Consider the following 25,157-nt stretch of genomic DNA (forward strand, 5'->3'; position numbering starts at 1 on the left):
TGTCTCGTTCTTGAGTCTGACACGACACGTTAAAGCGATCAATAATAATCCAAGTCTAAATTAATCGACGAGAGACGATAGAACGAACAGTCGGCGCTAAAGCCACACAGCTCAGCCACAAGTCCGGGCTGCAGCAGCGAAACCACAGCTGAAAGTGGGAAACCCTTAGTGCCTGAGGCCTGAGAAAGACCTGAACTTGCGTATCCACATGTGGCGAATTCGTCTTGGGAATCCCATGAGGCGTTCGGATTTCCACCACGTCGTCGACGACGTCCCAAACCCGACCCCCTTGCGACGAACCCTAGATCGTAGTGATCCTCTTGTCAAGGTTTTCTACTCTCAGGTCTAATCCCTGACGTCGCATTATGTCAACCGAAGCCCAAAGGGTATGCCTGTTTATCCCCACCCCCTGGTACTTGCAGCAGCAATCTGCACCTCTTTCGCTTCCCTCAAGCCTCTCAAATTACGGAAGTCTTATATCAGAGCCGACGTCTCCATCCCCAGGAATTGCCACTGTTGTGGAGGACCAACCGGATAAACAATGGTGAAATTGCCTTGGTTAGATCACGGAAACATCCGAGGTTCAGACCTTCCCAAAAAAAAAAAAAAAAAAAAAAAAAAAACTCGCAACCAGGATGGGGTGAGATCAGCGCATTGAACGTCAAAGAAGTGGCATTGCTATGTCGTCTGCATCTAAGAACATGGATACCTTCCCGCCAGTAAATTAGTCCTTCTCGCTGATGGCCTGTAGCCGCTCGTCGATCTCCTCCTCCGTCAGGGCACGGAATGCAATATCCGTCCCTTCCTGGCCATCCGCTCGGGGACCACCGACGATGCCAATCTCCAATTCGTGCTTCTTGAAGTCGACGCTCAGCACATTGCTCAGGGCCGTGATGCCCAGCTCCACAACCTCCTCCCAGCTGCCCTCAGCGTAATCCTTGTTCTTCAACTTCTTCTCCAAGTAATTGAGTGCCTCCTGCTGTTTAGGACCGGAGGCAGTGGCCTTGTATCCAACATAGTATCCAGCAGGGTCGCATTTGTACAGCTGTGGGCCATTCTCTGAGTCGACGGAGATCAAGGTCATCGCAACTCCGAGCGGACGCATGTAAGCCTGGTTTAGTGATCTCGCTTAGCCTACTGCCCTCTCAATCACCGAAAGGGATCCAAATATAAACTCACCCTCTGTGTGTAGACCTGGTTGATATTGGCCAGTCTCTTCGCAAGAACGTCACAAGGCATCTCGTAGCCATATTTGTATCGGAATTCAGCCGCCTCGCCGCGGGCACGGTCGACAGATGCTCTGGCATCGGCAATCGATCCGGTCATGACACAACCGACGGTGGGGGAAAGCCGGAAGATGTGCGAAACGGAGGATGGGTCGATCAATTTATCCTTCAAAACGATCAATCAGACAGCTGTCATATCCCTGTCCAGTACGGTGAGCGGACTTACGGCAACTTTCTTCTGAGACAATACCACGGCGCAGTTCTTCCCTCTCACGCCGATGGAGGTGATGTTAGCAGCTGTGATGGCCTTGAAGGCATATTCTGGGTTCAGCGATGTAGATGTTAGTCCATCGTTGATGATGTGTGCGGCATTCCCGACAGTTGGGATGAAGTGCTGCGACCAGCACGGGCGATGGCAGGAATTTTGTAGAGGTACCTGTACATACCGACTTGGTACAGACGACCCTGGTCTGAGAAGATGGTAATGTGCCTATCGTATCCCGCGCTCCCTGCTCAGAAGAGGATGTCAGCTTCTTGATGAAGTCATGGGGTCCGGTTGGATAATCAGCCAAGGAGCATACCAGACATGATTGCTGCTGTCAAAATTAACCCTGAAACAAAAGAACAGACGTAAAGGAGATAAGTGCAGAGGGTAAAGCAGAATTTAGGATAGAAGCGAGGAAGATTGAAGGATGATAGACTGAGAGTCTTCAACTGACGCGTGCTTGGAGGTGCCTGGCCGAAGCTCCAAGCTTCAGGGCCCAATTGAGTAAGCTCCGCTGTCACCGCCTTCTCTACACATCCTCGCAACCAAGTATCCTTCTGTAGGAGACAGGAGTGGTTTGTTCATGGCCGCAACAATCTACCGATATCAAAATATGCTCGGAAGTATTCGCTCCCTTGGTCTTCAACATAATTATTTAAGCAGGAACTCCGTATATACCCAACCCAAGTATCAAGCTTTTGTTTATATACAATCCACAGGCAAAGAATGCTATTCAGAAGAAGCTTCCGACATCCTCCCGCGTGCATCAATGTGATCTCAATGGCGTAGACGGCAGGCTCAGACCCATGCACCTAAGCAGAATACAGATTAACGAATTGTAAGCCCTAGTAGACAAGTCTCCTTTCAATCGCTGTCGCTGCTAGAGTCCGTCGATGAATCGCTGGAACTCTCACTAGAGCTTTCGTTCTTCTTCTTCGTAGCTTTCTTCTTGCGGCTGTTGTTGTCGCCATCGCTATCACTGCTCGTGTCTGTCGAGGAATCGCTAGAGCTAGAGCTCTCCTTCTTCGACTTCACAGCTTTCTTGGCGGGTTTCTTAGTGACTTTCTTGCTGTCGCCGTCACTATCACTGTCGCTCTCGCTGCTGCTCGAGATCTCGATGAAGGCCGTCCGGTTCTTCTTCTTCTTCTTAACAGGCGGCGCCTGGGTGCTAGGCCCACGCTTCTTCGCCTTCTCAGGATAGAACAGCTTGGCCGTGACTGCGAAAAACACGAGCTCCGCACGTAGCCGCCTCTGGAGCTTTTTCAGATTATCCCCCTCCAGCTGCTCCGGCATCTCAAGGCCCTCTATATCCTCCCTGCCCTGGGACAAACGCTTCCGAAGCTCCTCCACCACCTGGTTGTAGCCCGTCATATCCGGCGAGGCCTTCTCCTCCGTCTCCTCGTCCTGTCCCTCAGCCGCGCTCTCTTCCGCCTCGGCCTTCACAACCTCCTCCGCCATCTGGCGCAGCCGCTCCTTCGCGCCCTCGCTCTTGAGGCCCCGGAGATAGGCAAGCAGCGCAGCGTTGTACTCCGCGGGGACCTGGTCCAGCGACAGGATGTGCTTGAAAAGATGCGTCTCGCGGTTCTTCTGGAACTTCCACGCGGCGCGGTGCTTGTGGTACAGATTGAGATACGAGAGGAGAGGAGACTCATGGACCTTTGCCGCATCAGAGCCAGTTCCCTCCCCGGCCGTCTCCGTCGTCGCCGCCTTCTTCTCTTTCCTCTTCTCCTTCTTCTCCTTCTTCCTCTTCTTCTTCTTCTCATTATCATCCGCCTCCCCATCCGCATCCCCTTCCTCCTCCTCTTCAGCCACAACCGGCAGAACATCCTCCACCTCCCGCACCACCGTCTCCGCAGAAAACGACACGCGCTTCTTCTTCCGTGAGCGCTCCTGCTGCTCAGCCGCCCCGTTTCCCTCCCCCTTTGCTTCCCCGACAGGAGCAGCCTTTCCCTCCCCATCCTCCTCCTCCTCCTCCTCCAGGCGCCTCTTCTTGCTCTTGCTCTTGCTCTTCTTCTCCTTTGGCTTCATCGCGCCCGCCTCGGCGCTGACTACCGGCTCACTGTCATTTTGCTCTGCGTTCTTCGCGTGCTTGGCTTTGACGCCCGACTTCTCCTTCTTCTTCGTCTTCTTCTTTGCTTCCTCGCTCGACATTGTGTCGGTGGGTTTTTCGGGTCTGGAGGAATGCGAGGCTAATAAAGTTTCGGAGGGTGATCAATTAGGCAAAGGTGCGACTCAATCGAGCATAGAAATATGTGTTTCTGGGGGGGTGAAATAATCTTGTGGTGGTTGTTGGTCTCGTAGGCTGCTTTTGCTTTTCGCGGAAAATTAATTTTTTTTTTTTTTTCCCTTTTCTCCAACATGAGTTGCGGAGCTGGGCAAAATAGCGTTTGCTTATCGGTGTCGGGGTTACTGATAAGGAATTTGGACTTGCCATGGAAGCTAGCTATGAACCTACTTTGGAATTTATCGTGTATGGCTTTGTATTTACAAGTCTTGATAAACTGGTATTCAGTGAATAGGCAGGTAGGTAGGTAGGTAGGTATCTTCTATAACACCGGCGGAGACCGTAAGTAGATATTTCATCTCGACGTTATCATGTTTGCTTGACCCCCATTTCCCCAGACTCCGACGGTAAGTCTAAATGAAACCCATAATCTCAAGAAAAAAGAAGAAAAACAAAGAAAAAGGGCGTGTTGTCAATCACGCTCCATTCCCACTGCTGTCCGCACCAGCTGCATCTTTCCTCTCTCGCCTGACTTCCTTCTGGGGGTTAGTCTCTCCGTTTCCTCCGGGGGCCGTCGCTCGACGTCGCGCCCGCTCTTTATCCCTGGAGCTTGTTGTCGCTGCCCTGCGTCTGCGGACTGGTTCATAGACATCGTTGAAGTTCATGACGACGCCGAGGAAGCGCATGTCGACATCGGGTTGGTAGGCCAGGTCGCCGAGGAGCACATTCAGCCGCGAGCGGAACTCCGCGGAGAGCTCGCGCAGCCGTGTGCGAAGGGATGCGAGCATGTGGTCGTCGGCAGACAGATCATGGTTGGGAAGGGAGGAGGGAGTGTCGAAGCCATCGCCGGGGTTACCGAGACCGGGGGCCTGGGCCAGCGACGGCGACAGTGAAGATATGGAATTCTTGTGGGTTCCTGGGCGCCGCGACGATAGGAGATCGCGCTCGGTGATACCCCAGCGGCCTTGGGCAGTGCGCGTCTCGATTTTGGCGCTAAGCTCTTGCCTCCTGGTGAATTCGGCGACAGAAAAGGAATAGAGACCATCGACGGCGTCTTTGTAGGACAACATGATCTTCAGGATTTGATGAAGCTGGGTCAAGAAGCCTTCTTCCTGTTTGTGGCCGGATGCAGTCCTCGACGACGATGACGAGCCTAAAAGGCCCTTGTGTGTAATGGAGTTGAGGTACTTGGTGTGCGCTTCAATCAGGTCGTCGAGCGTACACCCGGGCTTGGAGATGGCTGCCTGTAACTGGTCCCAGCTGGCCTCGATGACCTCAAAGAGGATATAGTACTGCAGCTGGCAAACAAAATGGATCATCTCTGCAATCACACATCTTGCGAGCTTCCAGTCTGCCCCGACTTTGTCACTGACACTCCCCAGAACGCCGCGAGCACCAGTCATGCAGCGCCGCCAGGTGCTGCCGAGGGCGAACTCGACCCGTTTGACACGCCAAAGGAAGTTGAACACCTTCAGGTACTGCGTTGAGCCCCAAGGCGTGATGATCACGTCGACAGGCGCATCAATCTTGTACTCGAGGGTAAAGCAGTCCCATCCGATCTCTCCATGGCTAAGCTCCAGCATGCGGGCATCCAGGCGGCGAAGGACATCAGGTGGGTCGTATTGCGCATTCGAAGCACGGATGGCATGTTCCAGCTGTGCAGTCAGTGTATGTCTGTACTGTGAATTCGCCGGCCGATCCAGATTCGACGCCAATGACTCCATAAGCAGGGCAATAAAATCTCCCTGGCCCAGCAACAGGTATTTCTTTAGTGCGTGAAGATGATCAAACAGTTTGAACTTGTCATCCATGAGGTGGATGAGCCGCGCCATGGTGGTTTTGTAAGCCTCGTCGATTGATGTCTCGAGACTTGCTGTATCACCGTAATGCAACTCCTTCGAAGCCTGCTTAGAGTAGGCCTCGACCCATCCAGAGTCACCGCACCCATATCTGATGAAATTGAGTGATTTGCCGATGAGGAAGACCTTCTTCGCAAAGTCCTGTGTGATGATGGAAGGCACCATCTCATCGTCCAGTTTGTATTTATCCTCCCAGACGCTGGTTGCGATACGTCGCGGATCGGTACTTGGTCGGAATTCCGGCTCCACGACAAAGAATTCCTGATAAGGGTCTGAAAGCTCGCCGTCATAGATCCACAGCCGCAGCATGTCGTAGAACGGACGTGTGACGTGCCCAAGCAGCTTTTCGGCAAATGTATAGACAAACGGGTCTCCGTGGGAGGTCGAGAAACTGTGGATCATGGATACCAATTGACCACCCTTCTTATCTGCAGCGCCCGTTAGCCAATTTAAGGATTCTAGCTGGTCCGCGAGAAGGAAGACTTACTCCGAGCCTCCTCCACGATCAAACTCATCAATCGCAAGGCCATCGTCGCATCTCGAGTCCATACCACGCAACGTTTCAACGTCACCAGTCCTCTTGACGAGTCTTTGGGATGTTGAGGGTCCCCGGTAGCGGCCAGCGCCCGCCGGATCTCTCCTTCCAAAGTCGCAACGAGACCCAAGTAGGAACGTAGCTCATTCGATAGAGCAGCACGTAAACTTTGGGTAAGCAGCCCGCCTCCGGAATCCTCCACATATGTCGATAGACCTTTGTATAACAAACACGGCTCGGCCAGTGTGTTTAGCAGCGATAGCACAGGTATAGGAAGGGCGGAAGGTAGTTTTAAGATAGAGGATGATGAAAACTCCAGATTAGAGGACGACAAGCCCTGCAAGTTGAAGGGTAGGTCGCGCAACAGCCCCTGTTCGGCCGGCCGCTTCTCCCCCGAATCCGTGGTGAAAGATGGGGCCTGGAATGAACCCTTCTGCTCTTCCACCACATGATGGTCCCTCGGCGCAGCGACTCGACCCTCCTTTGCGACATGCCCATGCTGTTCCGGTTCGACATCTCTCTCTCGCTCTCGCTCTCGCTCCCTCTCCCTCTCCCACTCCGGCCGCCGGAGCGACGCCTTCCTCTCCATCTTCGCCGCAACCTGCGACGCAGAAGAACTTACAGCCGGGCCATCCTCGTCCGAGTCCCCCGCCAGTCTCGTCGGCACCGCATGCCTCCCCCGGCCCCCCTTCAACACCACATTCTGCAGATTCCCCGCCTCCAGCACCGGACTCCGGCTCCGCCCATGTTCATCCCCGGTCTCAGCGGGAGCCTCCGACCCAGACAGCCGATACAGCAGGTACAGAATAGCCCACTTCTGCGACAGCACTGGCTGCGTCAAGAGCCGCGAATACAGATTCGAGAACCGCACTGCCTTATCGGGACTCGCGTTCTCGCGGAGCAGCTTCCGCTTGATCAGATCCGACGCGTTGTTGATGTTCTCGCCGCCAGCGAGGCTGCCGCGGCGGGCGATGCCCAGACCCGCGCCGCCGGCGGTGGGCGAGGCCGGGTCGTTCGTGGAGGCTGGGTGGGTGTCGATGATGCGCCATGCATGCTCGAGAAGCTCCTGGTGGCGTCGGTCTTCTGCTTCGGCGAGGAGATCCTCCGCGTCGTCGGGGATGGTGTCGCCTAGCTCGGAGAGGGAGAGCGGAGGGGTGAGGGAGTCGACGAGCTGGGAGAGGGCATCGTCGATGCGACGCGGGCGCGCGGGGTGACGCGAAGCCATTGTCGAAGTCTTAAGCCGACTGCCGCTGGGTGCGGGTTTGGCGCCTCTCTGTAACCGCCTGTTGCTTTTCGTACCAATCTATCCTCGAGTCTGTTTTTAAAGTGTGTGTAGGTGTTGCGAGACTGTTGCTAGCAATCGAGGTTTCAAGGTGACGCGGATAAGGCAAAACGCGAATCGGCGGGGATTTGGTTGGTCAAACGTTCACAGTCAATAGCAGGTTTCGAATTGACGCGTTGCATCCTGAAGCCAGTCGTAAGTAATACCGTGTAAATTTTCTCTCTCTGCTTGACCTAAGAGGCTCACAATCTGTGGCAGAAGAGCTCCTCCCATGTGAGCTTGGAGTGTTTTTGTGTTGACCCAGCAGAAGTGGTTGCATTTTGGGCCCTGCCAAGACCCGCATATGTCAGTGGTTGCAGACTTCCTAGTTCTTACTACTCTTATGTCCAACGGGGGATCTACTAGTAAGAAACGATCTTATATGTATAGAACTGACCCGTTTCTGTCGTTTCTACAAGTGGTATGGGAAGACAAATGAGTAAAAATTTGAACTTTGTGTGTTCCATTCCTAGATGCCTAAACATCGTACATGGAAAAGAAAAAAAGATTGAACGCAAAAGCAAAGCTGAGCCACCTATACGCCGCCCGATTAAGACGTGAAAAAAAAAAAAAAAAGAAAATAGGAAAATAACACCTGGGCACCCCCTCCCCAGAAGTATGGGACAAACGAAGAAAAATCCTGGATGAAGAAGAAAAGGAACGGCCAGAGTACAGAGAGACTATACAGCCCCCGCAGCTTGAGTCTTGAGAGAAAAGGATTCGGGATAGGAAGACACGAGAAAGAAAGAGAAAGGGGAAACTCAAGTAGCCAAAAGAAAAAGAAGAGGAAAAGGTTCATGCGCCCAATTTGCACCTTCCGGTAGTGCAATAAAGATCCATCGCACCAGCTGGTTCAACCCGTCCAGTTTTGAAAGTTCGTACACATCATTAACACCAGCCCATGCCATAGAGATTTCGCGGGAGAGTCGCAGCCGAGAGAGAAAGTTCGAAATGTAACAATTCCGCGCAGGGGGAAAAGATGGAAGTGGAAAACACCGTGCCGCCGTCTAGACCAAAGCGGCCCTTGCGCACCGTGGAAGAAAAGATCGCATTTTTAGATATCATCATCATGATCAGGCATCAATTAAGATCATGGCTTTGGGTGAATCACACATCATCGTCGCATTCCCTGGGTAGGGATAGGTGCCCCGGGCTGCATACCCATGTTGCTCGGGATGTTGTACGGGTGGGGGTCGAAGCCTGCTGACATTCCATTCATCATGAGGGGACCCAATCCTTGAGCTTGAGAGACAGGACAGTCTTTATGCGCAAGCAATAGAGTCTTGAGGTTGACAATCTCCTCACGGAGCTGGGTGACAGTAGCGGTGAGAGCATCGTTTTCTGTGGTGAACAGCTCGACCTTCGCCTGAAGATTGGCAAGCCATTGTTTCTTCCGTTGACGGCATTTGAGCGCCGCGACCCTAGAGGAATTTCGAGTCAGTACTGATGAAGGAAACCTCCAAGACCAATGAGTAGTTTGACCTACCGATTCCTTTCCAGAAAGTTTCTTCTCTTCTCTTCATCAGTCATCTTCTTCGAGTCGTTCTGGATCTTTCTCTTTAGTTCTTCCTCTTCTTCCGAATCACCGGGATCGGAAGGAGGCTCAACGCTACCAGCGCTGTTGTTGGTCTTGGCCTTCTTGTTCGCACCCTTGGCAGGAGTATCGTCGGCCTTACGTCTGTTGTTCGGGGCGGTTCCTACTTTGGTGGCAGAATTTCTCTTGGCTTTGCCCTTCGCGGTGGGCTTAGCCTGCTCCTGCATATCAGATGCATCACCACTCATCTCTCTGCCGCTGCTGAGCGCGCCGTTGACATTGTGGGAACCCCGCCGATCCATATCATGCGATTGATCGGCACCCTGAACAGCGTGGGAGGGAACAGATGAAGGGTTGGAAACAAACTGATTTGCCTGTCCGCCTTTGGCCAACATGAAGAGGCCATTGGCCGCATCTGCTGCGTCGTGATGTGTGAAAGGATCGACGGCAGCAGGCTGGCTGCCTTTGATGTCCATGCTCACACCGTGAACTGCCTCCGGGTCAGTCGTGGGATTGGAGGTGGGACCGCCCAAGCCGTTCTTCTTCGCGGCGTTCAGGGCAGTGCGATGGAATTCAATCGTTGAGGGGGTCGCGCCTCCACTCTGCAGTTGCTGGAGAATCGCCTGCGAGTTGGGGCTCGGGGCAGGGAACATAGAACCGCCACCACCTGGCGTCAACCCGGTGCGAAGCGAAGATTCATTAGGTGTTGGGAACCCTCTGCCGATACTATCGAAATAATCATTGGGTCCTGTTGGTCCAGCAAGCATGGCAGGGCTCAGAGGCCCAGAGCGCAACGAGTTCGACCAGTTATAACCGCCGGCAGAGCTAGCACCGGGCAAGGCGGGAGATGTAAGAGATGCGACGGGAGGAAGTAACGACTTCCCAGGGGTTTCGCTTGGGTTACCACCACCACCGCCAAAGGATTGTTCAAAAGGGTTGGGCTCCAGGGAGAAGGGATTATGTACGGAGTTGAAGTAGTCTGGAGTATCTGTGGCCGTTGTTACAGCAGGTCGCGGAGGAGGCGCCAACGAGGTTTGCGAGTCGACATCAGGCTTCTGATCTTTGGTATCCGAGGAAGGCGCCTTCGAGTCTATAGGAGCGCGACGCGACACCTTGAGTCAGCAAGCTGAACGACTAACAACAACAACAAAGTATGATAATAGCGAAAGGCGACGGCGAGGTGTGATGATGATGATGATAATGATGATGATGATGATGATGATGATATACGACGAGGTGGTTCATATTTTGTCGTGTGGTTGACAGGGGACCGATCGGTATCAGATAAGGGACGATGTTCCCCAATCGATGACGCCAAGTGTGAGGTCATCCCGACGGCAAGAGAGCGATCAAAAGTATCTGGGGAAGAAGGAGTGGCGCACTTCCCGACCACAACAGGTCAAGGCTGAAGACAAGTAGGGGGGGGAAGGGAACACCAGATGCAGAGACAGAAGAGAGAAGGTTTGTGGTGAAGAAAAAAGGTACCAACATCATCACATCATGACACAGAATGATGCGACTCACCTTCGTTCAACGCGTGCTTTTTCGAGTCCATTGGCGATGGATTACGATGATTTGGGTTATGCGGTAAACTGGGAGGCATATTTGAAGCAACGGCCGCAGACATCATCGATGATCTCTGGGAGGAAAGAACAATATACTTATTAGGCGAGACAAAAGGGGGAGAGGGGAGGCAGTAGCAGTGATGAATAGTTAGGACCGCCCAGTCAAGGTAGGTAGTTTTTTGAGTTGACCAAGGATAAGGTAGAGAGTCAGAAGGGAAAAAGACGGGAAACAAGCGAGTGGACTGAGTGGCAAGGGACACCAGAACGAAATGGTAATGAACCAGTAAGAATTGAGGCGACCGAATTCAGGAAAAAAAAAAAAAAAAAAAAAAAAAAAAAAAAAAAAGAGGCAGAGAATAATGAGAAGGAGTTCTGCAAGAGAAGAGAGAGAGTAGTAATAAATTATTAACAGTATTCTTCTCTTTCTTTTGTCCTTCTTTCTTTCTTTTTCCTGTTGTTCGGAATTTTTCACTCTATCTGCTGGCGCTGTACGTGTAGTATACTATACTTGATAGATAGATACCGTACGCGGACAGGCAGAGTAACTTTCTTTTTGTTTCGCGTGATGGTCAAGCGTCAAGGGGGAGGAAGAGAGAGAGAGAGAGAGGGAAGGAGAGAGAGATTGTGACGTAGTCGGGGGAGATCTGAGTCTGACAGCGAGTTCCTTTTAGTATTTTAGGGAAGGGGGGGAAATGGCGAAGAGGGGACGGGGGCGGTGGTGAGCTAAGCGGGTGCTGACTGGCAGTCTGTAGATTATGATTCTAGGTAAGAGAGCCTATAAAATAGTTTCTACCTGTATTCAATCGAACCATGCAACCCTGGATGCGTACAAAAACCCGTGGTTGTCCTGCCAGGTTGCAACCTCGAAGAGAGAGTTGCTCCCGGGAATCTACTCTGTCTGTGTTCTTTGCCTTCTTCTCTTCCTGAATCGTCGTCTTTTTCCTCTCTCTCTCTCTCTTCTTTTTTTTTTTTTTTTTTCCTACTTCGGCCTTGGCTTGATTTCTGATCTCTCTCTCTCTCTCTCTCTCTCTCTCTTTTTTCTTTTTTTTCCCCATGCTCTCACCAACTATTGAAAATGAAATAGTGAGAGAGAGATGAATTTTTTTTTTACAAAAAAAAAAAAAAAGAAAAAAAAAGGTCAAATAGGAGATAACAAGAAAATCATCAGAAGCGAATCGAATCACAGTTAACAATGATATGGCCCTTGCTTTCTTGGTGGAAGAAAACCTGAGAAAGACTGGTGCTGTGGACTCTCCGGCAAGATATTTCGACCAATATGAATGACGAAATCCCCCGTGGGAACCACGCCAGACGCGGTGGTTGGAGGAGGTTTGGATTTGTTGGAGTACTAAGGTATCTTATTGATAAGCAACTGCCTCCCACTCTTTTTTTTTCAGGCATAGGTTAGGGAGGTTAAGAATGCTGGTTGTTAGTTACTAACGAACTATCTCCAAACTCAAGCTGGGAAGCCAGAACAGTACTGTAGAGTGTATCTAGATGGTTAGCAGAAGCAGCGAGAGAAAAACATCGACTCCAGGAGGGAAACATGGATGAGATCATGGTGACGACGACAGGAATTTCCATTGGGGGGCACGGTCGGAGTCAGACCAGCCGGGTGGCCACTGGGCGGCCGGTGGGCCCACTTGCTTGCTCCTGTCAGCCATTCACGGGTTTTTCTTTGTGCCCCGCTTGCATTTGTGCAGCACCGGACAGAGACTCAATTTCTAATGAGGAGGTAGGGAGTTCGCTAGCTGGTTAAATCCTCGACAGTACCTAACTAACTTAAGTAGATAGATATCTATATTTCTGTGGTTTGTGACCTTTCCAAGTAGACAGGCTACGGAGTAGTTAGTAGTAGAGAGAAGAATCAAAGAAGCCAACTTGGAACTTAACAGAGGTGTACATACTACATACAGCTGAAACTGCAATGAATCGCTTAAAAATCCACCCTTGATGCCCCATTCAACGAGCGTATGAGGAGTCACGACACAGCCTAATCCTCGGGTCTGGAGTCTCAGGTTGGGACTTCTCCTCGCCTGCCGTTCTGGATTCCCCCCCAAAGGATCCCATCACGTCGATCCTCTGGACTGCTGATTGGATTTCAGCAATGACGCAATGATCGAGCCCGGTTATTCTGGGGGTATTGCTCACGTGACACATTGATCTCCGCTTCTGGTTGGACAACCCAGCGAAAGTTGGAGGTATCAAGTTGTGTGCCGGTTTGCCAGTTGCCACCTATTCTCCCAACAATCAATCCTTCCAGCCTCCATGTCCATCTCCACGGTCTTCAGTGGATAGTAGGACTATCCTTCGCATTGCACAATAGCAGACACGAACCAACTATCTAATAGTATGTACATACAACTGAAGTGTGAAGAAATCCAACCTATTGAATTACAATCAGCTATCTAGAATAGAATCTAGTGACAACCCACAGTACGTACACAAACTGAAAATAATACCTGAGCTACATATGACATATGCCACTAGTTGCCAGGAGTCAGGACTCAGGACGGGAGTAAAGACGGATTGCCTGCATTGGTTAGTGGTTACCGGCAGCGCCTAGCGAGGGAACGGAATCGAAGGCTTCTTCCAACGACACTGCACAGTACATGCCCCTATGCAAGCTTGGGTTCCTGTTGGCTGCTTATCAATGAATTACTCAGGCCCCTGTTGTTAGTCTAGTGACTGTAGCCTCTGTAGGTATTTCTCCCTACTCCATAGTAGATAATCCATAAGCCCAGGTAGGTTATAGACTAGTTAGTAGTTACCCGACCAAGCGGACATGAACCATGTCTTGGCTTTCCGGACAGAGTACACATGAAGCGTGATTAGCAAAAAGCAGGACAAACTGGTCTAGGAAGTTGTTCAAAAGCCTGCATTAAAATGGGAAACGAATTGATTATTGTACTTAGCAGATCTCTACTTTAATAGTGCCCAGTTCTTTCATACTCTGCAGCAATCTCCTCATGAGGCCAGTCAGCACTATATGCACCAGTTATTTTACCCAGTAAATGAATTAGTGAGCCAGCTCCAATGAAGAAAGGCCTCTCGGGTAGGTCTATACAGTCATAGGACTGGTCATAGTTTCTGACTTGAGCCAGAAGCTCTTCATATGGTAGATATCTCCTGTAACACGTGCCGGAAAGGCCTTGGCATTGACTCTGAAGAGGCCAGGAGCAGGCAGGGATGGAAAAGATGACTCTTCTCCATATCATTATCCTTGGCGTTAGGGGACTTGGTAGCTTGCGTAACGGACGAGGCCCTCGTGCGGGGTATTAGGGGACTTTGATCTTGTTGGTGGCATCGCGAATAATGTATTCGAAGCAGGATGGGGCAGGAGATTTGATGGCTACAGTTTCAGGAATCATTTGTCAGACATGGAAGACGATCTGTATACGTCGATATTACCACGATGCCCTCCATTTCATCTATGGTCAGGTGATATAAACAGGTCTAGGTAATTATTGTCATGTTTGAAGAGATCGATACCCTGTCCTCCAATATGCTTTCTGGTCTTCATCAGAAGAATTCTCTCCTCCAAAGTAGCTTCCCTGTTCTTCGCTTCGCTATTCCTTCTTCATTCTCACTTAAGAGAAAGAGTACTACAGTTTTGCGAAACTTCCTAAACCAATGCCCCATTGAAGTGAAGCATTGATAGTCCTACGACACATCGTAAAAACTCCTGATCTCTCAGATGCCACGCAAAAATATCCAGAACTCGACCCTGCCACAAAATCAACCTTGTAAGATATATGTGTTTTCACTCTATATTGCAGCCCGCGACACCACCATATAGGAGATCTTTGGACTATCACAGCAGAGAATCCACATAGAACAAGATTATAGTTGTATTTTATGCTGATAAGTATCTAGAAGGCTTGCATGTCTGCTTAGGTAAGCCCGTAGGTGAGCCTGTTAGGGAGGTTGGGGGAGTCTTAGACAGGCTCGTAGGGGGCCTCCTTTCAGGAAGTCCCGCTAGTTGCCCGATTACCAGCCATTACTCGTGTAGCTCTCTTAAATAATAGCAAGTGGTTGTTGGTATTAGCAGAACTTCATGGCAATAGCAGTGATTTCCGTGTCGGGCGTGGCATCCGAGAGATCAGGCGTGAAAACATGAGAGGCATTCTTTTTTTTTTGATAAGTTGAACTATGTTTCATTGCTGGAACATGATTGGCCAAGGCACTATTCTGATATGGCATTAGTGAAAGTATCTAAACCCAATGCCCTTCCAGAGCGTACAGAGCAAAGAACAGCATCTAAAGTATCAATATTCTTAGTTTCCCATGAAGTATCCGCGGTATTATGGAGTATGGACACTTTGATCTCATCATGAGCCAGAATGAGTACATTGTGTGCGCTTGAATCAATGGCCATATTACGAGCCCCGATAAGTAGAATAATTCCAAGGACCCAGCAGCACCGGCACATGATAATGCCGCCAACCCTCCTCCCCTTCGCGACCCCGTCCCTTAACCGTAAACTTCACCTCCACCTCGGGCCAGAAACTCTCGATTCCCTGCGCCTCATACCACGGCCCGACCTCGAAGCGCACAGCCCAGTTCGTCTTGCTCTCGGCGGTCGGCAGCGAGGAGAGCAGCCCGGAGACCGTTGCAGATGCGGCCGCCGCGGGGATCCAGTTCTTCACCCGGCCATCGGCGTCGGTGGTTGCGCTGAAGGTGATGGGATCTTGGGTCTTGTTACTGCCGCTGCCGCTGTTTCCCAGGAAGGTCAGTGTCACTGGGAGGTTTGCAGCGGGGGTCCCCGTCAGGGTATTGAGGACGTGGCAGGTGATGGGGTCGCGAGACATCGAGGCGGTTGCTTTTGAGATGGTGGATGTGGGGTGACTGGAGGATATGGGTTGTGGCGAAGAGTTGGATGTCTGGAGAAGCTGCTTCTGATAGAGAGCGAGGCGGTCCGTGATTTTACCCAAGTGGTCGGTGGACTGGGGTTGGCTGTGTCCAAGGTCCATTGAGCAGGAGAAAAAGGTCTCGAGGAGGAATGATGAAATTCTTTTAAGGGGGATACAAGGAAAGAAAATATTTGTTGCAAGAGCCAAAACTTCGCCCTTGTGCTGGCAACGGAGCTCTTTTCTATCTCCGCTTTCCATCTATCGGAGAGCACCGACAGCTGTACGGAGTATACCTTCAGTGGGGCAGTTCTGCAATTGAACCTCTAGTCGGCTTCACACCCGGGTTTGCTACATATTGTAGCATGTAGATGGCTTGTAGCAAGCATTCGTAGCCGTTTCTACTACTAGAATAGCCGTCTCCTCTCCGTTGCCATTGGAAGCTTTCAGAGCCATGTCTCCAATCATGAGAGGAGTGTTGATGCCTCAGGCAGAGGGTTTCCGCACGTGCCCCGCCAGCCATGGCTGAAGCCACCACGATGATTTTAACGTTGTACATCTCTTCTCCTTGAACCGTGACCAGTTCTTTGTAAACGGCTCTTTGTGCCTTGTATATCTCTCCCGCTCCATTATACGAACCAAGTCTTCTGGTGAGTCACTGCGCAACTGTGTCGCGTCGATCTTCCGGAAGCTTCGACTGACCACAATCAAACGTTAGGCCTTTGCGGGGAAGCCAATACATTACTTCCAACCTCGTTACAGCTCACTAGACAGGTAACCAGCCCATATCTTGAAATTTTCCGAACTTCTGCTCACCTCAGCAAAACAATTGCAGATTTGAATCCTAAAATCGGCCCATCCTCAATCCCCGTCAACATGTCTTCAGCCGCCGTTGTGCACCATGACGATCTCATGGAGCCCACGCTCCAGTCCATCATCAACCAAAAGACTCTCCGGTGGATCTTCGTTGGCGGTAAAGGAGGTGTCGGAAAGACGACCACATCATGCTCGCTCGCCATCCAGCTCGCCAAAGCTCGCAAGTCCGTCCTGCTCATCTCGACCGATCCCGCACACAACCTGAGCGATGCGTTCGGGCAGAAGTTTGGAAAGGAGGCGCGACTGGTCGACGGATACTCCAATCTCAGTGCGATGGAAATCGATCCCAATGGCAGCATTCAGGATCTCCTTGCCAGCGGAGAGGCGCAGGGTGAGGACCCCATGGCGGGGCTGGGAATGGGTAACATGATGCAGGATCTTGCCTTCAGCGTATGTATACTCCCTTATGTGCAGGGAGCTGCATGTCCGTCGATGCTGACAACCCGGTGCCGCAGATCCCCGGTGTCGACGAAGCCATGTCCTTTGCCGAAGTCTTGAAGCAGGTCAAGTCCCTGTCGTACGAGGTCATCGTCTTTGACACTGCGCCAACCGGTCACACCCTCCGTTTCCTCCAGTTCCCGACTGTGCTTGAGAAGGCTCTTGCGAAGCTGTCCCAACTGTCCTCTCAGTTCGGCCCGATGCTGAACTCGATCCTTGGTGCTCGTGGTGGCCTGCCTGGTGGACAGAACATCGACGAGCTTCTCCAGAAGATGGAGTCCCTGCGGGAAACCATCAGCGAGGTCAACACGCAATTCAAGAACCCCGACATGACCACCTTTGTGTGTGTCTGCATTGCTGAATTCTTGTCGCTGTACGAAACCGAACGTATGATCCAGGAGCTTACCAGCTACAGTATCGATACGCACGCCATCGTCGTCAACCAGCTGTTGTTCCCCAAGAAAGGAAGCGAATGCGAGCAATGCAATGCTCGCAGAAAGATGCAGCAGAAGTACCTCGAGCAGATCGAGGAGCTCTACGAAGACTTCAACGTCGTTCGGATGCCGTTGCTGGTTGAAGAAGTCAGAGGAAAGGAGAAGCTTGAAAAGTCAGTCAGATACCAAAGCAGTCAGAAACGATGTGGCTAACAACTTCTACAGATTCAGCGAGATGCTCGTACACCCCTACGTTCCTCCGCAATAAATCAATGTACTCCTACCGTTTTGTTTCTATATGAGATTCGGGCGAAATATAGTTTTGGATGAGTAATGATTGAATAGACAATAATGCATTCAGTGCCTTGATGCTTTCTATGCTATTTTTTAGTCGCCCTCGGCTATTGGTTTTGATGTTGGAAGACTACGTGTAGCAAGTTAAGACGTTTTGTCGACATATTCACTTCCAATCGCTCTACAGACCACAAGATTTACCCACAAGCTTTAGATGCTCTGAGCAATGGATCTCATCCAAACTCAGGATGTCACGCAAGTCGGCGAGATTCAGTTCGTGTAGCTAAGGGCGTCCCTTCTAAACATTATTACCCGGCCATGGTTCTCTGGTGCGCCGGTTGGGCTTGTGATAGACCAAAAGTGGTGTCTATATAGCTGAGGGTCAAGAATATCTTCTTTGTCCCAATTGCGCCGAGAAATGTTATTGTAACGGCTTGCCGTAGCTCTTTCAGGCTGTTGGGCAGCCTGTTGGTCCCGCTTTCGGGCGTATCTTCTTCGATTAAGCATCGCCAGCCTCACGTCCCACATCCAAGGCGAGAGGGTATGAGAGGGTACCATTAGAACCAGTGATTGCACGGCAAAGAATGTTAAGCCTTCTCACGCCGATGATGTTTCAGGTTTCGTCCCAAGCAAACAGTTCAGGGGGCCAGGCAGGTAACAAGGTGTGGCAGGCCGGAATCGGCTCGAGAATTCAGAATAATCGAGGATCTCATGGACCACAGGCGTACGCGGTCTTGCTGGTCGCTGTCCAAGAAAGTTGTCTGGAACCTTGTCTGGAAGGGTTAATTGGTTCATAGTTCATAGATGCATCTGTCAAACAATCCGCCAAACAAATCATCAACTCTAGATACCTGTTTGAGTGGAGAATTGTCTGTACCAGGTGGTGATTTGTGACCTCTTTAAGTCTGTTCTGCCACAGACCGGTTTCAACGAGCCCGCAAGACCCCTGGTTGGTTCTCTTCCCCAACTTCCTCCCATCATCTCTGCGAAATCGGTGCTGGAGGGCCCAATCGAAGAGGAACACACATCCGCAGCAGCATTCGTCGAAGCCATTGATGCTCGACGCTGGAGACTTTCCATTGTGGTTTCCGCGGGTTTTCTCGTTGAGGAGGAAGAGGATGCAGGACCATCCTTCCGAGACACAGCACTCGATAAATATGAGTTGCGGGGAATAGTGCATGGAAGACACACAGCTTCGCTTCCTGAACCGGCCGCGTGCATACATCGCAGTGGTTTTTATCTTCGACATCTGGATCATCAACTGTTGTCAACCGGTCCATGCATTTCTAGGAATCCACAGGTCGTCGTCAATCGAGACCATTCCTTCTGTCGGTGGGAATCAAGAGTGAAGTTGCATCCTGGGCCCGGCTTGCTGCTTCGGCTTTTCTTTTCTCTTTGTCATTTTATTTTTGTTTCTTTTTCTAACGTCCACTGGCTGTCTTCCAGATACACAAGTCTAGATCGAACCTGGATTTCCAGGATCTGCGAACAACAAATCTACTGCACACAATCACTCCGATGTCTGACAGCAGCCCTCATTGGGCTTCTCGGCCTCGTCTCTCTGCAAACGTTGATCTCAGGATGCGATCAATCCTGGAATAAGCGCCCTCTCTAGCTGAGGATAGCTAGTATAGTCTCCAGAGGGGGGCTTACGAAGTTACGATATTTATTTCTCCGACCTAGAACGCTTCAGCAAGTGACCAAACCCTGGGAGCCACGACAGTCCATCCCAGCGGACCAATTTGGCGCCGCATGTTCACCGCAAAATAGTCCAAGGGTCTTAGAATGACAGAGGCATGATTAAAGATCCTGGGCGGAGCAGCCCAGGAGCGCATGGCATGGGTGCAGCCGGTTTCGATTTGCGGAAGGTCATTAGCCTTTGTCGAAGTCAAGCCTCACTTTTTGTATTTTTTTGGTGCGGAAAAAAGGGGGGTGGGTTGGATCTCGTCCTCTCAAAGAGTGAGGCGGTTCTTCCGGGATCCGGACATGAACAGCAAGCCGAATTGCCTTCTCAGTTCTCAGCCATCAGGTCACTCCTGCTCGTGACAGACTGGTCCTCTTTCGAGGTTCTGGACTATCTATCTATCTACTGGGAGGGCAATCTCGTCTCGAAGATTCTACCCCGGTGGTCTTCGGGGATGCAGATCGGCTCCTCTAGTGGGAAAGGATTATGCTGCAGCTGGGCATCGTGGTGTCTGCTAGGGTTGATTCAAACTATACGCGGGCAATATTCGTATTTATCTCATCATTCTCCCTTACGTGAGTGAGGTTTGGTCGAGATATATATTCAGCATACAATCAATGTCCGTCTAGTCTACGAGACAATCTGGAGCGATCAACACCCTATTTGGATAGTTCCCTCACACCCATATACTTCCGAAATTTCGACTCTACGACATTCAATCTCAATGAAGATGTCTCAAGTCCAGCAATACTGGCTCCCAGGCTATGGACTATCAAGGCATATTGTGCTGGGGCATATCCAGTACTTCCTAGGACCATCAGCAACTGTCAGACCCTATACATACCAGGTAAACGAAGACATAGCTGGCACAGCCGCATCATGAGAACAGTCTGCCTAACATGTCAAATCGAGGCAAACAGGGCCGCGAAGGCTATCTTATAGTTGGCGTACCTCTCACTCGGGTCTCTGCTCCATGCTCACACAGCTCCTCGCGGTTGAGTCCGCCGGCTAACCTTCTGAACAGGAACAAATAGACGATCTGGCCGTCATGTCCAAGGAATACGAGCGGCAGGAGTCTCTCCGAATGACAGGCGACGTCCTCGCAAGCAATACATGCCGGCAGTCAGAGCCCTACATCAACGAGATCGTGCCTGTGCGCGCTTCGGGTTCTCGCAGGCAACCCACCGAACACGGGGCACGACGAGGACGATGACTCCCCATATCCCGCCATTCACGAGAAATAGATCTTTCTGCGATTTAGAGCCAGTGATATCCCCCAAAGCGCTTCCGAGTTTTGCGTCATATACCCCGCCATCGGCTGACCGGATTCTTCGTCTGTCGTTTCACATGTCCCTGGTTACTGTTGTTGTTATTTCATTGAGTTCAGCGAGTTCGAAACAGGTGCTGCGTCGCCTTCAGTATATAGGGAAGATGATGGCGTTGTGAGACCGTCAGGGATACGTTGGCCGCCCTTCCAACATGAGATGCTTCCGCTTGCTTTAGCTTGGGTGGAGTTAATGACCAACCTTTCGCGTCGCATCAGGGGCAGAGAATGCGCCATACCTTTTGCAGGGACACGAGTTGTCATCTGCAATGCGCCCAATCTTGATCCCTTCCAGCAGGCAGCCAGAACCCACAGAGAAAAAAAAAATAACATACAATGGCCTGACACAAGGACTCGTTATGAAGCAGCCGGAAGGTTGATACTGAAATTCACTCATCTCTCTATAGACAATTCGTAACAGCATACATCAAAAAAGATCGATCAAACATGAAAAGAAAGCTCTAAGCCCATGTGATACAAGATGGCTTTCATCACTCGTCCAGTTCGATCGAAGCCCGCTCACCTCTCGGATGGAGGGAGGGTGAGCTCGCGTTCCTCTTTTTCGTTCTTCATTTCCTCGCTTTTTTTCAAGCACAAAGTTTGTCAGATATTCGAGCAGCAGCCTCTCTATTCTTTCTTTTTTCTTTTTCGTCACTGCAGAGGGGGAAAAGATACAAAAGAGTTCAGCAGGAGGCCCAGGTGAGAGAGATATCTGAGAACGACAACATGAAATCCGAAGAAGGAAGAAAATTAAAGGAGAACATGAAAAGTGGGACCACCTGAACGCCAGCCTGATGCCACTCTGCTTGGTCCCATCACACAAGAAGCCCACAGTCCGCGGGTATAACCAACATGAACAGAACCATTAGGAGGAAGGAAAAAGGACGAATTTTGATGTTTTCTTTCTTTCTTTTTTTCGAGGGGCGTTAATTTGACGTTTCTTGCCTTTATTTCGCAACGGCCGCGCTGAAAGAAGGTTGGATGTTAGTTCGGATTCCACACAATGGGGACATTATATCGGGAAGACGAACCTCAGCACTTGTGTCCGGAAGAATGCACCCTTGGTCTTCTCAATGACCTGCTGGTACACCGACTGGGGAGGGTGGTTCATGATCACGGTGCCCTCCTTGTAGTCGATCTTGGCATCCACGCGGGTGTCACGGATCAGGTTGACGATCCACTTCTCACCCTCATCCTGGTTCAAGCCAAGACGGGTAGACAGGTCCCTAAAGCTCAGATATTAGTTTCCGTTTCCGTTTCCCGAAATCACATGTTGTTCGTTGAATCATTCTATCCGGGAGTAACATACTTGATATCGATCCGCTGGTGAATCTTGCAGTAGCTCTCGGAAATGAGGTGCCGGGCGGCCTCCACAAAGGCATCCGCGGCGGAAACGAGGAAGAAGTCACTTCGGAGAACATCCTCGGCCTCCCCCAGCTTCTTCTGAGCCTCTTCGAAGTCGAAATCGATGTAAAGAGCCTTGACAAAGTCGGTGATGGGGTCCGAGTACTCATAACCCTCCTGGCGCACGACACGGATCAGATCCTTCAGCTGCTTCTGGTACGAGCCGCTGCTCTTGTGTGCCCGGTTACGGTTGGTGATGACTGCCGCGGCGAGGTATCGGAGAATCCAGGGGCAGTTGGTCTGGATGGTGTTGATGTAGGCGGGGGAGAAGAAAAGTTCGGTCAGGGCATCGCGGGCGGGATCGTGGTTGAAGAAGGGGAAAAGGGCCCAGTGAATCAGCCACGAGCGGTTCTGCAGCTGACCCAGAGGGTTGTTGAATAGGCGGGTCTCAATCGAATCCTTGACCTTCAGGACCTCCTCCATCGCAGCGTCCCAGCTGGTGGTGAGAATCTCCGAGGCCAGCTTACCCCATGTAGCCGATGCAACCTTGTCGTTATCTGTCGAAAGGACACGGAACTGGTACAGAAGTTCGGCGGCGTTACCGTAGCTGCCGCAGCTGTACTGGAATCGACCATACTCGTAGAGGCTGTTGACCATCTCAACGGTGACTCCGTGCTGCTCCTCGAGGAACTTCAAGTTGGCGGCCTTGTCGCTACGCAGGTTGGCGACGACGCTCTCGTCCTGCAGCAGCTGGGTGATCTTGGCGCTTTCCTCCTCGTATTCTTGCAGCTTAGACAGAACCTCCTCCCTCTTCTTTACGAATTCGTCGGGGATGGTATCGGAATTGTGGATTTCCTTCCACAGGTTGGCGACATAATCGGTCATGTTTGTATGCTTAAGAAGTTCATATTTCGCACGGACAACCTCCTTCTCGTCATCTTGGCCCGAGCTGAATTCGAGAAGAGGGAAAACCAGGTGACGGTCGAGATAAGGGATCAGCTTGGGCAGCAGGTTGTACTGGTTGGCGATTTCTTCAGCGGTCTGGGGGTGAGCGGCGGCACCGCTGAGGAGGGTCTCAGCAGTAGGGGGGGCGTTGTCTGCCATGATGATGTAGAATGACAGGAACAGGAGAGATGGACAAGGGGTGGGTATATGATGAGGATCTCTCTCTCTCTCTTCGTCTGCTCGTCCCGTGCCAACAAAGATGAGTGTGCGGCGGTTCTTTTGCGCTGGCGAAAATGTGGGCGGGAGGGCTGGTGGTCGCGCTAGTCCGTATCCGGGTTAGCGGAAGGTCTCCGCGCAGAAAGCAAGAAATCGCATGTTGGATGGTGATTGCTTGACACTTTCTGTAGTCCCTCGTCCTCCATCCCATCGTCTTGACGTCTGTCTCCCCGTGGTGAAACCCGTTCGTGGTTGGGGCTTTTATCTCATTCTACCATTACGACTGTCCGGTTTTCATCCGTCGCTGGCCACTGTTCATCCTCCTTTAATCCGATGGCTTCTTTCCTGCAGTCTCTGCCGGTCTGCTCGGCTGTTCGCAAGCAGTCGACAGCAGCTCCTCTCTATCTCAATGCTTCACAGTTCATCGCTTCGTCAAGGACATGTAGCTCTTTCTCCACATTATCCTCGCAATCTAGATTGGTCCAGTCTCGTAAGTCTCGACTGTCTCCGCCTGTTCCATATCTCTCTGTATCCATAGACCTCGAGACCGGAAAGATGGTGGCAGGGAAGAGAGGAAAATTTCTGAGTCGTGGAGACCAGTTGAGAAGAAGCACGTCTTACTGATTGATGATCCTCCAGATCGCGCATTGAAATCTGCCCACTCCTCCAACTCACGGTTTCCTACCCAGCAGCGCCGGACATTCCTGGTTCAGCTCAAGCGGCAATCCCAGACTCTGAAAGAGACTCCTACATCGACAGGGGCCGTCCCTCCCCCGGGTGCCAAACTCCAGCTCACAAATCTCCCCTATTTTATCCGTCGTACAGCCTCGAACCAGCTCCCTGTATACCTTGTCACAAAAGCCGGTGGTACCAAGCAGCAAACGAAGATCCAGAAGACGGAAGGTGATCTTGACGCCTTGAGAAGCGATCTCGCTCGGTATCTCGGACTCGAAAGCAGCGATCCTCGCGCACCCAAAAGCCCCGACGTTACGATCAACCGCCTCAATGGCCATATTGTCGTTAAGGTATGTTATCGAGGGCATTCTGGATGTCATGCTTGTCCCAGCCTCATTTCTGTCAGATGAAGTGATCGCTAATTCCCATACAGGGCTGGCGGAAACCCGAAATCACCAAGTTCCTCCTAGAGCGTAACTTCTAAGGGAAGAACCTACGACCCTCCTCGCATGGCCGTTGCTCTCCTTCACATACTGCATCTGTCTCCATCCTCTACCCAATAATCAACCACCTACCCACCTTCTCCACGAAAAGTAGCAAAACAAGCCCGGAATTCCAAAAGCACACTCGAACAGAATGAATACAGAGCAAGAAGTTGAAGTCATGCAAAAGGGGGAAAGCAGAATGGCTGAGAGATAGCAACTAGGAAGAAAACAAAAAAAGGCACCAAAAAAGTGAACGGTGATCAGACTGAGACCCTATCACTATCCGGAATGATTTCATTATTCTCAGTTTCTCTTATATTTCCTATTTCTTATCGCCTTGAATCCCTCTTCTTCTTCGATCAATATCTCGCATCTGTCGTTCCTCTCTGCATTGTACTATGCTTTCGTGCGGGTGTTTGTGTTGCATGCTGTTCATTATTCTCGTCAATGGTTTTGATTCAGGTCGTTCTGGTCTTCTGGGATGTTATCAGTTCAGTATTTTCTTGGTGTTTTCCCTTTTTCTTTTTCTTTTGCCCCTTTCAAAGTTTCCTACGTCTACTCTCACCTCTGCCATTCATTTTGGCTACCCTTGTATCATTTACTCCCTGTACATGTCCCCTGGTAATCCAAGTAGTCTAAGTGACATGTGCACTGATGAAATTAATCAATTCCGATCCGATGACGATCACACTTGGTCCTATTCGCACTCCTGATTTGAGAGGGATGTTATTATCTACAGTGTTGAAATCCAGCAGAGGAGCGAGCCACCCACAATCTATGCTGCATAGAGAGGTCGTGATCGAATGGCAGAGGATAAGGTCATTGGGAATATTCGAACAGGAAGATCGTTGACACAAGCCAGGAAGAGAAGAGTCCGATTATACCAACGATGACAAGTTTACCCATATAGACATCATGCATGGCTTTCTCTCCCCGAGGGTATTTGAGCATTGTACAATGATAGATCGAGAAAAGAAAAAAAAAATACACAGTCACGCCCACAGTATTCTTCCCACCGGCGCCAAACAAACACAAAAAGGTCGTGTAAAATTGTGTGAATGAT

At 50.8% G+C, this 25,157-nt stretch overlaps 9 protein-coding genes across 9 annotated transcripts, besides 15 other annotated features; 3 read left to right on the forward strand and 6 right to left on the reverse strand.

Annotated features, from left to right (window-relative positions):
• The first annotated feature begins 595 nt into the window (after positions 1–595).
• Positions 596–622: a microsatellite.
• Positions 596–623: a microsatellite.
• Positions 624–724: 101 nt separating this feature from the next.
• Positions 725–1,814, reverse strand: prs2 (proteasome core particle subunit alpha 1; the record flags this gene model as incomplete). The annotated part of the gene is made up of 5 exons (XM_001271129.1): positions 725–1,111; positions 1,180–1,392; positions 1,453–1,547; positions 1,673–1,735; positions 1,808–1,814. 5 exons carry the CDS (start codon positions 1,812–1,814, stop codon positions 725–727), a joined length of 765 nt encoding a protein of 254 aa, XP_001271130.1.
• A 541-nt stretch (positions 1,815–2,355) lies between these two features.
• ACLA_039200 (WKF domain-containing protein) lies at positions 2,356–3,642 on the reverse strand (the record flags this gene model as incomplete). Its single annotated transcript, XM_001271130.1, has 1 exon — positions 2,356–3,642. The coding sequence occupies one exon, from the start codon at positions 3,640–3,642 to the stop codon at positions 2,356–2,358; it is 1,287 nt and encodes a 428-aa protein (XP_001271131.1).
• Positions 3,199–3,250: a microsatellite.
• Positions 3,199–3,251: a microsatellite.
• Positions 3,441–3,469: a microsatellite.
• Positions 3,598–3,624: a microsatellite.
• Positions 3,643–4,007: 365 nt separating the features above from the next.
• Positions 4,008–4,033: a microsatellite.
• A 158-nt stretch (positions 4,034–4,191) lies between these two features.
• On the reverse strand, positions 4,192–7,334 carry ACLA_039210 (tubulin gamma complex associated family protein; the record flags this gene model as incomplete). Its single annotated transcript, XM_001271131.1, has 2 exons — positions 4,192–6,002; positions 6,062–7,334. The coding sequence occupies 2 exons, from the start codon at positions 7,332–7,334 to the stop codon at positions 4,192–4,194; spliced, it is 3,084 nt and encodes a 1,027-aa protein (XP_001271132.1).
• Positions 6,625–6,662: a microsatellite.
• A 1,210-nt stretch (positions 7,335–8,544) lies between the features above and the next one.
• Positions 8,545–10,567, reverse strand: atfA (bZIP transcription factor atfA; the record flags this gene model as incomplete). The annotated part of the gene is made up of 3 exons (XM_001271132.1): positions 8,545–8,851; positions 8,917–10,054; positions 10,489–10,567. The coding sequence occupies 3 exons, from the start codon at positions 10,565–10,567 to the stop codon at positions 8,545–8,547; spliced, it is 1,524 nt and encodes a 507-aa protein (XP_001271133.1).
• Positions 10,148–10,189: a microsatellite.
• Positions 10,148–10,190: a microsatellite.
• Positions 10,568–10,839: 272 nt separating the features above from the next.
• Positions 10,840–10,874: a microsatellite.
• Positions 10,840–10,875: a microsatellite.
• A 660-nt stretch (positions 10,876–11,535) lies between these two features.
• Positions 11,536–11,563: a microsatellite.
• Positions 11,536–11,564: a microsatellite.
• Positions 11,565–11,640: 76 nt separating this feature from the next.
• Positions 11,641–11,665: a microsatellite.
• A 3,243-nt stretch (positions 11,666–14,908) lies between these two features.
• On the reverse strand, positions 14,909–15,502 carry ACLA_039230 (hydroxyisourate hydrolase; the record flags this gene model as incomplete). Its single annotated transcript, XM_001271133.1, has 1 exon — positions 14,909–15,502. One exon carries the CDS (start codon positions 15,500–15,502, stop codon positions 14,909–14,911), a length of 594 nt encoding a protein of 197 aa, XP_001271134.1.
• Positions 15,503–16,255: 753 nt separating this feature from the next.
• ACLA_039240 (ArsA family ATPase) lies at positions 16,256–17,395 on the forward strand (the record flags this gene model as incomplete). Its single annotated transcript, XM_001271134.1, has 3 exons — positions 16,256–16,645; positions 16,711–17,300; positions 17,353–17,395. The coding sequence occupies 3 exons, from the start codon at positions 16,256–16,258 to the stop codon at positions 17,393–17,395; spliced, it is 1,023 nt and encodes a 340-aa protein (XP_001271135.1).
• A 2,440-nt stretch (positions 17,396–19,835) lies between these two features.
• Positions 19,836–20,318, forward strand: ACLA_039250 (uncharacterized protein; the record flags this gene model as incomplete). The annotated part of the gene is made up of 3 exons (XM_001271135.1): positions 19,836–19,952; positions 20,026–20,067; positions 20,130–20,318. The coding sequence occupies 3 exons, from the start codon at positions 19,836–19,838 to the stop codon at positions 20,316–20,318; spliced, it is 348 nt and encodes a 115-aa protein (XP_001271136.1).
• Positions 20,319–21,441: 1,123 nt separating this feature from the next.
• Positions 21,442–22,877, reverse strand: ACLA_039260 (eukaryotic translation initiation factor 3 subunit E; the record flags this gene model as incomplete). The annotated part of the gene is made up of 2 exons (XM_001271136.1): positions 21,442–21,655; positions 21,739–22,877. 2 exons carry the CDS (start codon positions 22,875–22,877, stop codon positions 21,442–21,444), a joined length of 1,353 nt encoding a protein of 450 aa, XP_001271137.1.
• A 390-nt stretch (positions 22,878–23,267) lies between these two features.
• Positions 23,268–24,093, forward strand: ACLA_039270 (mitochondrial 54S ribosomal protein mL49; the record flags this gene model as incomplete). Its single annotated transcript, XM_001271137.1, has 3 exons — positions 23,268–23,424; positions 23,481–23,959; positions 24,043–24,093. 3 exons carry the CDS (start codon positions 23,268–23,270, stop codon positions 24,091–24,093), a joined length of 687 nt encoding a protein of 228 aa, XP_001271138.1.
• Between the last annotated feature and the right edge of the window lie 1,064 nt (positions 24,094–25,157).

This window comes from Aspergillus clavatus, genomic scaffold (assembly GCF_000002715.2).
Source record: "Aspergillus clavatus NRRL 1 1099423829802 genomic scaffold, whole genome shotgun sequence".
Classification (NCBI taxonomy): Eukaryota; Fungi; Ascomycota; class Eurotiomycetes; order Eurotiales; family Aspergillaceae; genus Aspergillus; species Aspergillus clavatus.